Below are 12,838 nucleotides of genomic sequence, written 5' to 3'. Positions count from 1 at the left end.
TGCAGAATGCTGTGATAGCCATGCAGGTTAAGTGTGCCTTGAATTCTAAATAAATCACTGACAGTGTCACCAGAATAGCACCCCCACACCACCACACCTCCTCATCCATGCTTCACAGTGGGAACTACACATGCAGAGATCATACGTTCACCTACTCTGCGTCTCACGAAGACACGGCGATTGGAACCAAAAATCTCATATTTGGACTCATCAGACCAAAGAACATATTTTCACCGGTCTAATGTCCATTGCTCGTGTATCTTGGCCAAAGCAAGTATCTTCTTCTTATTGGTGTCCTTTAGTAGTGGTTTATTTGCAGCAATGGCCTGATTCATGCAGTCTCCTCTGAACAGTTGATGTTGAGATGTGTCTGTTACTTGAATTCTGTGAAGCTTTCCCCTGCAGCAGAGGTAACTCTGGGTCTTCCTTTCCTGTGGCGGTTCTCATGAGAGCCAGTTTCATCATAACGCTTGATGGTTTTTGCGACTGCACTTGAAGACATTTTCCGTATTGACTGACTTTTATGTCTTAAACTGTCGTTTCTCTTTGCTTATTTGAGCTGTTCTTGCCATAATATGGACTTGGTATTTTACCAAATAGGGCTATCTTCTGTATACCAACCCTACCATGTCACAACACAACTGATTGGCTCAAACGCATTAACCTGTTGGGGATAGGGGGCAGTATTTGCACGGCCGGATAAAAAACGTACCCGATTTAATCTGGTTACTACTCCTGCCCAGTAACTAGAATATGCATATAATTGATTTGGATAGAAAACACCCTAAAGTTTCTAAAACTGTTTGAATGGTGTCTGTGAGTATAACAGAACTCATTTGGCAGGCCAAAACCTGAGAAGATTCCAAACAGGAAGCGCCCTCTCTGACTATTTCTTGGCCTTCTTGATCATCTCTATCCAAAACAGGGGATCTCTGGCATAACGTGACATTTTCTAATGCTCCCATAGGCTCTCAGAAGGCGCCAGAACGTTGAATGATGACTTTGCAGGCCATGGCTGAAAAACAGTAGCGCATTTGGTAAGTGGTCGATCTGAGAACAATGAGACTGGGGCGTGCGTGCACGAGACTCCACCATGTTTACATTTTCAGTCTTTGAACGAAAACAGGGTTTCCCGGTTGGAATATTATCACTTTTTTACGAGAAAAATCGCATAAAAATTGATTTTAAACAGCGTTTGACATGCTTCGAAGTACGGTAATGGAATATTTTGAATTTTTTTGTCACGAAACGCTCCGGGCGCGTCACCCTTCTTTACCCTTCGGATAGTGTCTTGAATGCACAAACAAAACGCCGCTATTTGGATATAACTATGGATTATTTGGAACCAAACCAACATTTGTTATTGAAGTAGAAGTCCTGGGAGTGCATTCTGACGAAGAACAGCAAAGGTAATCCAATTTTTCTTATAGTAAATCTGAGTTTGGTGAGTACCAAACTTGGTGGGTGTCAAAATAGCTAGCCTGTGATGGCCGGGCTATCTACTCAGAATATTGCAAAATGTGCTTTCACCGAAAAGCTATTTTAAAATCGGACATAGCGATTGCATAAAGGAGTTCTGTATCTATAATTCTTAAAATAATTGTTATGTTTTTTGTGAACGTTTATCGTGAGTAATTTAGTAAATTCACCGGAAGTGTTCCGTGGGAATGCTAGTCACATGCTAGTCACATGCTAATGTAAAAAGCTGGTTTTTGATATAAATATGAACTTGATTGAACAAAACAAGCATGTATTGTATAACAATGTCCTAGGAGTGTCATCTGATGAAGATCATCAAAGGTTAGTGCTGCATTTAGCTGTGGTTTTGGCTTTTGTGACATTATATGCTAGCTTGAAAAATGGGTGTCTGATTATTTCTGGCTGGGTACTCTGCTGACATAATCTAATGTTTTGCTTTCGTTGTAAAGCCTTTTTGAAATCGGACAGTGTGGTTAGATTAACGAGAGTCTTGTCTTTAAAATGCTGTAAAATAGTCATATGTTTGAGAAATTGAAGTAAGGTTCCTTCTTAACCCATAGAGGTTAAGAAGGAAAGAAATTTCACAAATTAACTTTTAATAAGGCACACCTGTTAATTGAATTGCATTCCAGGTGACTACCTCATGATTGAGGTACTGGTTGAGATAATGCCAAGAGCGTGCAAAGCTGTCATCAAGGCAAACGGTGGCTACTTTGAAGAATCTCAAATATAAAATATATGTTGATTTGTTTAACACTTTTTTGGTTACTACATGATTCTATATGTGTTATTTCATAGTTTTGATATCTTCACTATTATTCTACAATGTAGAAAATAGCAAAAATAAAGACTGGTATTGTAGATGACGAGTACCTTAGTCAGAAAATCCCAGTAGTGGTCAGTGCACGTCGCCTGACCCATATGGTAAATGGAAGGAAGGAGAAAAACCTATTGATATTTTTGTTTGAGGAGAATCTACCTGAATATGTGAAGCTTGCATTGGTGAGGTATGTGGTGAGAGCATTTGTGTCCAAACCATTACAGTGTAGGAATTGTAAAGGATATGGTCACGTGTCAAACGTTTGCAGACGGGAGAAGTATATTACTGAAGAATCTGTCAATGGAAAATGTGGCAACTGTGGTGGGGGTCATACCCCGGACTTCCTTGAGTGCCCTGTTAGACTGAAGGACTTCCTTGAGTGCCCTGTTAGACTGAAGGATGTCAAGGTGTCAAGGATCAGGGCTGTGCAGCACATCTATGTGGAGGCGGTGAAGAGAGTCGAAGGGGCAAGAGACAACGGTGTTGAAGATATGGTAGTGGATGCATTTCAACCAGTTGCTAGTGTTTAAAGTCAATCGAGTGATCTGGATACACTCATTAGCCACAGTGATTAATTGTACAGCACAAGTGTCTAAGAAGTCGAAGAAGCTGGACATCATTACATCTGCGGCCGATAAGTTTTTGGGGCTCCAAGACTTCACTGCAGAAGCACTTTATCCACATTATTTCCTTTTATTATCCTTATTAGTTTTATGTGTCAACACAAACTCATCTTCAAGGTCTGCATATTTCTCAAGAGTGAGATCCTTGTGCTCATAAATGTAGGTAGCAACCCTTTTTTAATTGTTGAATGGCACGAGAAGTATGAGTGTCTTTAAATCCTCAAGGTCTTTGACCTCTTGACAACCATACCAAACACTGTTGATTAATGGCGCCGGAGGGGATGGCTGCCGTTTTACGGGCTCCTAACCAATTGTGCTTATTTTGTACATATTTTTGATGCTACCGTCTCTTATGACCGAAAAGAGGTTCTGGATATCAGAACAGCGATTGCTCACCTCGAACTGGAAGAAGATTTTTCCTTTAATGAGTCTGACGCAAAGGATAATGTTGCTCCCAGACAAGGCCCAAATCCCAGTCATTCGCATGAAGAAAATAAGAAAATACAGGGGACGCAGATCAGGGTGCCTTGTGTGTTATCCAATCGGCAAAAAATTCTCACAAGGCACCCTGGTCTGCGTCCCCTGTATTTTCTTATTCTTTTGCCTCACCCTCTCAACAACACTTTGCGTCAGACTCATTAAAGGAAAAATCTTCTTCCAGTTCTGTTCTGTCCTGCTGACTGTATATTATCCGTCTCGTGGTTCAACCACGACTCAGTGAAACACAAGATATTACAGTTTTTAATGTCCTGTTGGTAGGAAAGTCTCGAACGGAGCTCATCCAGTTTATTCTCCAGTGATTGCACGCTGGGCAATAGAACGGATGGTACAGTTGGGATGAGGTTGGAGAAAAAAGGCACAGCACACCAACATTAAAACCTCATCCCTCATCCTACCAACAGGACATTAAAAACTGTAATATCTTATGTTTCACTGAGTTGTGGCTGAACGACGACACGTATAATATACAGTTAGCTGGGTTTTCCGTGCATCAGCAGGACAGAACAGCTACGTCCAGTAAGACGAGGGGTGGGGGGGATGTCTACAGTGGCAAGTATAGAAGTATGCGAACCCTTTGGAATTACCTGGATTTCTGCATAAATTGGTCATAAAATTTGATCTGATCTTCATCTAAGTCAAAACAATAGACAAACACAGTTAAACTAATAACACACAAACAATTATATGTTTTCATGTCTTTATTGAACACACCATGTAAACATTCACAGTGTAAGGTTGAAAAAGTATGTGAACCCTTGGATTTAATAACTGATTGACAGTTAACCCTCCTTTGGCAGCAATAAACTCAACCAAACGTTTTCTGTAGTTGCGGATCAGACCTGCACAACGGTCAGGAGGAAATTTGGACCATTCATCTTTACAAAACTGTTTCAGTTCAGCAATATTATTCTTAGGATGTCTTGTGTGAACCACTCTCGGGGTCATGCCACATCATTTTAAATCGGGTTGAGGTCAAGACTCTGACTAGGCCACTCCAGAAGGTGTATTTTATTCTGTTGTAGCCATTCTGTTGTTGATTTACTCCTGTGTTTTGGGTCGTTGTCCTGTTGCATCACCCAACTTCTGTTGAGCTTCAATTGGCGGACAGATAGTCCTACATTCTCCTGCAAAATGTCTTGATAAACTTGGGAATTCATTTTTCCATTGATGATGGCAAGCTGTCCAGGCCCTGAGGCAGCCCCAAACCATGATGCTCCCTCCTCCATACTTTACAGTTGGGATGAGGTTTTAATGTTGGTGTGCTGTGCCTTTTTTCTCCACACATAGTGTTGTGTGTTCCTTCCAAACAACTCAACTTTAGTGTAATCTGTCCATAGAATATTTTTGCCAGAAGCGCTGTGGAACATCCAATTGATCTTTTGTGAACTTCAGACGTGCAGCAATGTTTTTTTGGACAGCAGTGGCTTCTTCCCTGGTGACAGCCACTCCTAGGGAGAGTAGCAACAGTGCTGAACTTTATCCATTTATAGACAATTTGTCTTTCCGTGGACTGATAAACATCAAGGCTTTTAGAGATACTTTTGTAATCCTTTACAGCTTTATGCAAATCAACAATTCTTAATCTTAGGTCTTCTGAGATCTCTTTTGTTTGAGGCATGGTTCACATCAGGCAATGCTTCTTGTGAAAAGCAAACTCAAATACATTTTGTGAGTGTTTTTAATAGGGCAGGGCAGCTCTAACCAACATCTCCAATCTCGTCTCATTGATTGGACTCCAGGTTAGCTGACTCCTGACTCCAATTAGCTTTTGGAAAAGCCATTAGCCTAGGGGTTCACATACTTGTTCTAACCTACACTGTGAATGTTTAAATTCTGTATTCAATATAGACAAGAAAAATACTATAATTTGTGTGTTATTAGTTTAAGCACATTGTGTTTGTCTATTGTGTCACGTTTGTCGTAGGAAGGAGACCAAAGTGCAGTGTGGGTATTGTTCCACATTCTTTTATTTAAATGTGAAACTTTGCAAAACAAACAATAAACTACAAAAAAACACAAACCATGACGAAAGATGTGCAACATGCACTAACTCAAAATAATCTCCCACAAACAAAGGTGGGATAAACAACTACTTAAATATGATCCCCAATTAGAGACAACGATGACCAGCTGCCTCTAATTGGGGATCATCCAAAAAAAACAACATAGAAAAACAGAAACTAGAACCAAACAACAGAACTAAATAAACTAGATAACCCCCCCCCCCCCCCCCCCAGTCCCACCCTGACCTACTCTACCATAGAAAATAAGAGCTCTCTATGGTCAGGACGTGACAGTACCCCCCCCCCCCCCAAAGGTGCGGGCTCCGGACGCAAAACCTGAAACCAAAAGGGAGGGTTGGGGGGTGTCTAGTGTTGGTGGCGGTTCTGGTGCAGGACGAAGAACCTTCTCATTCCGCGGATCCTCCCGCATCGGAGGCGGTTCTGGTGCAGGACGAAGAATCCTCTCTTCCTGTGGATCCGCCAGCATAGGAGGCGGCTCTGGTGCAGGACGAAGAACCCTCTCATCCTGCTCCGGGCCACGGGCCGTCTCAGGAGGCTCCGGGCTGCGGGCCGTCTCAGGAGGCTCCGGGCTGCGGGCCGTCTCAGGAGGCTTCGGGCCGCGGGCCGTCTCAGGAGGCTCCGGGCCGCGGGCCGTCTCAGGAGGCTCCGGGCTGCGGGCCGTCTCAGGAGGCTTCGGGCCGCGGGCCGTCTCAGGAGGTTCCGGACTGTAAAACGTCGCCGGAAGGAGTATACCACCTCAGTCACTGGCATCATCAATAAGTGCATCGAAGACGTCGTCCCCACAGTGACTGTACATACATATCCCAAACAGAAGCCATGGATACAGGCAACATCCGCACCGAGCTAAAGGCTAGAGCTGCCGCTTTCAAGGAGCGGGACACTAATCCGGACGATATTAAGAAGGCAGCAGTTACTCTTACTGGGGTCCGGCAAAATTAAGGCAGTTATACAATTTTAAAAACATTACAATACATTAATTACAGAATTCACAATACACTATGTGTGTGCGTTCAGGCCCATACTCTACACGATCACATATCTACAACGCAAAATCCATGTGTGCGTGTGTGTATAGTGCATATCTCTGATGGCATGTCTTGTGGGGTATGCATGGGTGTCTGAGCTGTGTGCTAATACTCTGCTCAAAAAAATAAAGGGAACACTTTAACAACACAATGTAACTCCAAGTCAATCACACTTCTGTGAAATCAAACTGTCCACTTAGGAAGCAACACTGATTGACAATAAATGTCACATGCTGTTGTGCAAATGGAATAGACAACAGGTGGAAATTATAGGCAATTAGCAAGACACCCCCAATAAAGGAGTGGTTCTGCAGGTGGTGACCACAGACCACTTCTCAGTTCCTATGTTTCCTGGCTGATGTTTTGGTCACTTTTGAATGCTGGCGGTGCTTTCACTCTAGTGGTAGCATGAGACGGAGTCTACAACCCACACAAGTGGCTCAGGTAGTGCAGCTCATCCAGGATGGCACTTCCCTGTAGCTCAGTTGGTAGAGCATGGTGTTTGCAACACCAGGGTTGTGGGTTCGATTCCCACGGGGGGCCAGCACAGAAAAAAATGTATGATATGTATGAAATTGTATGAAATGTATGCATTCACTACTGTAAGTCGCTCTGGATAAGAGCGTCTGCTAAATGACTAAAATGTCAAATGTAAATCAATGCGAGCTGTGGCAAGAAGGTTTGCTGTGTCTGTCAGCGTAGTGTCCAGAGCATGGAGGCGCTACCAGGAGACAGGCCAGTACATCAGGAGACGTAGAGGAGGCCGTAGGAGGGCAACAACCCAGCAGCAGGACCGCTACCTCCGCCTTTGTGCAAGGAGGAGCAGGAGGAGCACTGCCAGAGCCCAGCAAAATGACCTCCAGCAGGCCACAAATGTGCATGTGTCTGCTCAAACGGTCAGAAACAGACTCCATGAGGGTGGTATGAGGGCCCGACGTCCACAGGTGGGGGTTGTGCTTACAGCCCAACACCGTGCAGGACGTTTGGCATTTGCCAGAGAACACCAAGATTGGCAAATTTGCCACTGGCGCCCTGTGCTCTTCACAGATGAAAGCAGATTCACACTGAGCACATGTGACAGATTCTGGAGACGCCGTGGAGAACGTTCTGCTGCCTGCAACATCCTCCAGCATGACCGGTTTGGCGGTGGGTCAGTCATGGTGTGGGGTGGCATTTCTTTGGGGGGCCGCACAGCCCTCCATGTGCTCGCCAGAGGTAGCCTGACTGCCATTAGGTACCGAGATCCTCAGACCCCTTGTGAGACCATATGCTGGTGCGGTTGGCCCTGGGTTCCTCCTAATGCAAGACAATGCTGGAGTGTGTCAGCAGTTCCTGCAAGAGGAAGGCATTGATGCTATGGACTGGCCCGCCCGTTCCCCAGACCTGAATCCAATTGAGCACATCTGGGACATCATGTCTCGCTCCATCCACCAACGCCACGTTGCACCACAGACTGTCCAGGAGTTGGCGGATGCTTTAGTCCAGTTCTGGGAGGAGAAGCCTGTGGCATGTCGTTAATAAAGATTGCTTTTTTCAATGGGCCTAAATGGCTACCTTGGGGAATTCATGGTTCTACATGGATTATGTTTGAGAGGATTCCGTTAAGAACACACTGTGTTCTGTTCGACAAGTAACTCTTTATCAACATTATAGCAGGGTGTGTAAAGCCATAACACATCAATTTTTGCTGCAGCAGACTATGATCGATAATGTCAAAAGCTGCACTGAAGTCTAACCCTAACCCCCACAATCATTTTATCATCAATTTCTCTCAGACAATCAGTCATTTGTGTACGTGCCGTGTTTGTTGAGTGTCCTTCCCTATATGCGTGCTGAAAGTCTGTTGTCAATTTGTTTACTGTAAAATAGCATTGTATCTGGTCAAACACACATTTTTTCCAGAAGTTCACCAAGGGTTGGTAACAGGCTGATTGGTCGGCTATTTGAGCCAGTAAGGGGGGCTTTACTATTCTTGGATAGTGGAATAACTTCAGCTTCCCTCTAGGCCTGAGGGCACACGCTCTCTAGTAGGCTTAAATTAAAGATGTGGGAATATCGTCCGCTATTATCCTCAGTCATTTTCCATCCAGATTGTAAGACCCAGGTGGCTTGTCATTGTTGATAGACAACAATATTTTTTTCACCTTTTCCACACTGACTTTACGAAATTCAAAAGTACCATTGTTGTCTTTCATAATTTGGTCCGATATACTTGGATGTGTAGTGTCAGCGTTTGTTGCTGGCATGACATCCATCCGTTTGTTTATCTTGCCAAGGAAAAAGTCATTAAAGTAGTTAGCAAGATCAGTGGGTTTTGTGTTAATGAGCCATCTGATTCAATGAACTATGGAGCCGAGTAGGCTTTTTTCCCCAAAAGGCCATTTAAGGTGCTCTAAAGCTTTTTACTATCATTCTTTATATCATTTATCTTTGTTTCATAGTATAGTTTATTTTATTTAGCTTAGTCACATGATTTCTTAATTTGCCAGTTAGTTGGGCTGCCAGACTTTTTTGCCATATCTTTTGCCTCATCCTCTCAACCACACAGTTTTTCAATTCCTCATCAATCCAAGGGGATTTAACAGTTTTTACAGTCATTTTCTTAATGGGTGCGTGCTTATTAGTAACTGGAATAAGCAATTTCATAAATGTGTCAAGTGCAGCGTCTGGTTGCTCCTCATTACACAGCACAGACCAGCAAATATTCTTTACATCATCAGCATATAAAACACTACAAAACGTATTGTATGACCTCTTATACACTATATTAGGCCCAGCCTTTGGAACTTTGGTTTTCCTAGATATGGCTATTATATTGTGATCACGCTGTCCGTAGCCGATGTGAGCAAGACCTTTAAACAGGTCAACATTCACAAGGCCGCGGGGCCAAACGGATAACCAGGACGTGTACTCAGAGCATGCGCGGACCAACTGGCAAGTGCATTCACTGACATCAACCTCTCCCTGACAGAGTCTGTAATAACTACATGTTTCAAGCAGATCATAGTCCAAGCAGACCACCATAGTCCCATAGCCCAAGAAAGTGAAGGTAACCTGCCTAAATGACTACCGCCCGGTAGCACTCACATCTGTAGCCATTAAGTGCTTTGAAAGGCCGGTCATGGCTCACATCAACACTATCAACCCGGAAACCCTAGACCCACTCCAATTCACATACCGCCCCAACAGATTCAAAGATGACACAATCTCAAAAGCACTCCACACTTTCCCACCAAAGGAACACCTACAGTATGTGAGAATGCTGTTAATTGACTACAGCTCAGCGTTCAACTCCATAGTGCCCAAAAAGCTCATCACTAAGCTAAGGACCCTGGGACTAAACACCTCCCTCTGCAACTGGATCCTGGACTTCCTGACTGGCTGCCCCCAAGTGATAAGTGTAGGCAACAACACATCTGCCATGCTTATCCTTAACATGGTGGCCCCTCAGGGGTGCGTGCTTAGTCCCCTTCTGTACTCCCTGTTCACCTACAACTGCGTGGCCAAACATAACTCCAACACCATCATTAAGTTTACTGACGACACAACGGTGGCAGGCCTGATCACTGACAACGATGAAACAGCCAAATGTCAGAGACAACAACCTCTCCCTCAACGTGAGCATGACAAAGGAGAGGATCGTGGACTACAGGAAAAGGAGGACCGAACACGCCCCCATTCACATCAATGGGGCTGTAGTGGATCGGGTTGAGAGTTTCAAGTTCCTTGGTGTCCACATCACCAACAAACAATCATGGTCCAAACACACCAAAGAAGTTGTAAAGAGGGCATGACAACGCCTTTTCCCCTTCAGGAGACTGAAAATATTTGGTATGTGTCCCCAGATCCTCAAAAAGATCTACAGCTGCACCATCGAGAGCATCCTGGCCAGTTGCATCACCGCCTGGTATGGCAACTGCTCGGCATCCGACCGTAAGGCGGGTAGTGCGTATGGCCCAGTACATCACTGGGGCCAAGCTTCCTGCCATCCAGGACCTATATACTAGGCGGTGTCAGAGGAAGACCCAAACAATTGTCAAAGACTCCAGTCACCCAAGTCATAGACTGTTTTCTCTGCTACAGCACGGCAAGCGGTACCGGAGCACCAAGTCTAGGTCCAAAAGGTTCCTTAACAGCTTCTACCCCCAAGCCATAAGACTGCTGAACAATTAATCAAATGGCCACCCGGACTATTTGCATTGACATCCCCCCTTTTATTTTTACACTGCTGCTACTCACTGTTAAATATCTATGCATAGTCGCTTTACCCCTACTTACATGTACAAATTACCTCGCCTAACCTGTACATTGACTCCGTACCGGTACCCCCTGTGTATTTTTATTTTATTGTGTTCCTTTTTTTCCTTTAGTTTATGTAGTAAATATTTTCTTAACTGTATTTTCTTAAAACTGCATTGTTGGTTAAGGGCTTGCTTTCGGCGCATGTGACAAATAAAATGGGATTTGAAGAAGAAGAAATGTTATCATTACAGAAACCGTTTACTGTTTAAGAACCGAACTGAAGCAAATAGAGCAAACTGAACTGAAGCAAATAGAGCAAATTGAACGAAACGTTAAGGGAGGGACTTGCATACCTGAATATGTCCAAAGAAACTCTTGTTTGCTTTTTTCTGTTTGGAGCAGCTGTTTTGATTTGCAAAACGTTTGGTAACAGAATCGGCATAATGATTACACCCCATGTCTTGTTTTGAGATGTTTTGACTGATTTCATGTCAACACTAATATGGATCAAATTCGCTAGCTAGCTAATCAACAACTGTAATGATGTATTTGAGAGACAACAAATGGTCATTGTGAAAATGTATTTATGTTTTCAATAGACATTTGGAGACTAAATATAGTTGATATGTTGTCTACAATCTAAGCTAACCCCATCTGTTTTACCCCATAGTTGCACACACATCGGTTTTGTTGCTAAACAACTAACGCTCAACTTACCTGCTCTTGGGAATACTTACTTCGTTCGATTCGGGAAAAAAGTGTATCTTATAAAATGTCTGTGTCCAGTTGCAGGTGGTTCTACAAAAACCAGAGAAATGTCAAAAAGATATTAAATACAAGTTTTGTACCGAATGAGATATGCCTCTTGCATGTGTGTAGATCTTTGTTGTGGATGCACTGTTTAATGCGCCACAGATAGAACAAGGAGCTAGTTATAAAAATCTTACAGATAGAACAAGGAGCTAGTTATAAAAATTGTATAGATAGAACAAGGAGCTAGTTATAAAAATCTTTGGATGCGCTTTAATTCAATTCTTAACGGGTCATGTGTAGATGGGATACAGCTTTTGACGCCAAAAGTTAATTCTTTATTTGCATTTTACCTAACCCTTTTCCTAATCTTGACATAATTCTTCTAACCTGCTTCATTAATTATCCTAACCTGCTGCGTAATTTCTCCTAACCCTGCAATGAAAAGTACAATTTAGACAAAAGCTGTATCCCTTCTAGACAAAACCTACTCACCTAGGTCCCATAGAAACTACTAGTTCCTGCAAAGACGCTGGGAAATGCTAGATGTGTGGCAGTAAAATGACGAGGAACTTCCTCGTGCAGTACAGAACATAATTTTGTACAAAGCATAGTTTATACAAACCGGGTGCATCTTAATAATTTAGTAAAGTGGCTTCATCTCCTTGTCTCCTTCCCTTCATCTGCACAGATCTGAAAACACAAGAAAGGTGAAACAGCAATATGGTGGATACTGGGATTTTGGTTTCAACTGTTATTTCAAATCAGTGTAGATTATTAAAGCAGAAGTGGAAAGGAAAGCAGAATTGAGATCCAACCCTGGATAAATAATCTCTGAATCTTGTCAATAGAGGGTGCTAGTTATAACATATAATAGGTTACAATAAGAGAGTTGAGTCTCAACTCTCCTAATAAATGTAAGAAAATGACAAAAGAATGTGATAGAACTGCCGATGTTTCCAAGGTCGGACTTTGCTATGTTTCAGGGGTTTCAATGTTTAAAAAAGAATTAAACATTATATGGCTTATACATTTTATAATTTCTAAATGTACATGAAATAAATATTTGTAATAATGGCATATTAAATATCAATCACCAGGTTATGTCTGTGGGAAAATGTCCCTTTCGTGGGGTGTAGGGGCCCTTCAACAGTATATTGCAATTTACCCCCAAATTACTAAATCCACCCCTGTATGTTTCCTACCAAATCTATCCAGTTCTGGTTCTAATAACTGTCCAGAGATTAGGACAACCAATTGAGATTATGGGACTTTCTTCAAAATCTGGTCAGGTGAGATGTCCATCTTTCCAAATAAATTGTATGGTCAATAGTATATTACTCTTGGTTAATAAACATAGATGTCAGTCTTAGT

The 12,838-nt window shown here is 42.9% G+C and overlaps 1 protein-coding gene across 1 annotated transcript in view; it reads right to left on the bottom strand.

The window, feature by feature from the left end:
• apol1 (apolipoprotein L, 1) overlaps positions 1 to 11,985 on the bottom strand; it is a 31,815-nt gene extending 19,830 nt beyond the window's left edge. The window contains exons 1-2 of the mRNA XM_029705427.1: positions 11,960 to 11,985; positions 11,452 to 11,512 (exon numbers count right to left, since the gene is read on the bottom strand). Coding sequence (XP_029561287.1) covers positions 11,452 to 11,512; positions 11,960 to 11,970 — 72 coding nt within the window. The 5' untranslated portion in view covers positions 11,971 to 11,985. The remainder of the gene's footprint in view (positions 1 to 11,451; positions 11,513 to 11,959) is intronic.
• Positions 11,986 to 12,838: the final 853 nt, after the last annotated feature.

The sequence above is a fragment of the Salmo trutta genome, chromosome 21, assembly GCF_901001165.1.
Source record: "Salmo trutta chromosome 21, fSalTru1.1, whole genome shotgun sequence".
Classification (NCBI taxonomy): domain Eukaryota; kingdom Metazoa; phylum Chordata; class Actinopteri; order Salmoniformes; family Salmonidae; genus Salmo; species Salmo trutta.
This window is presented reverse-complemented; position numbering and strand designations above follow the sequence as displayed.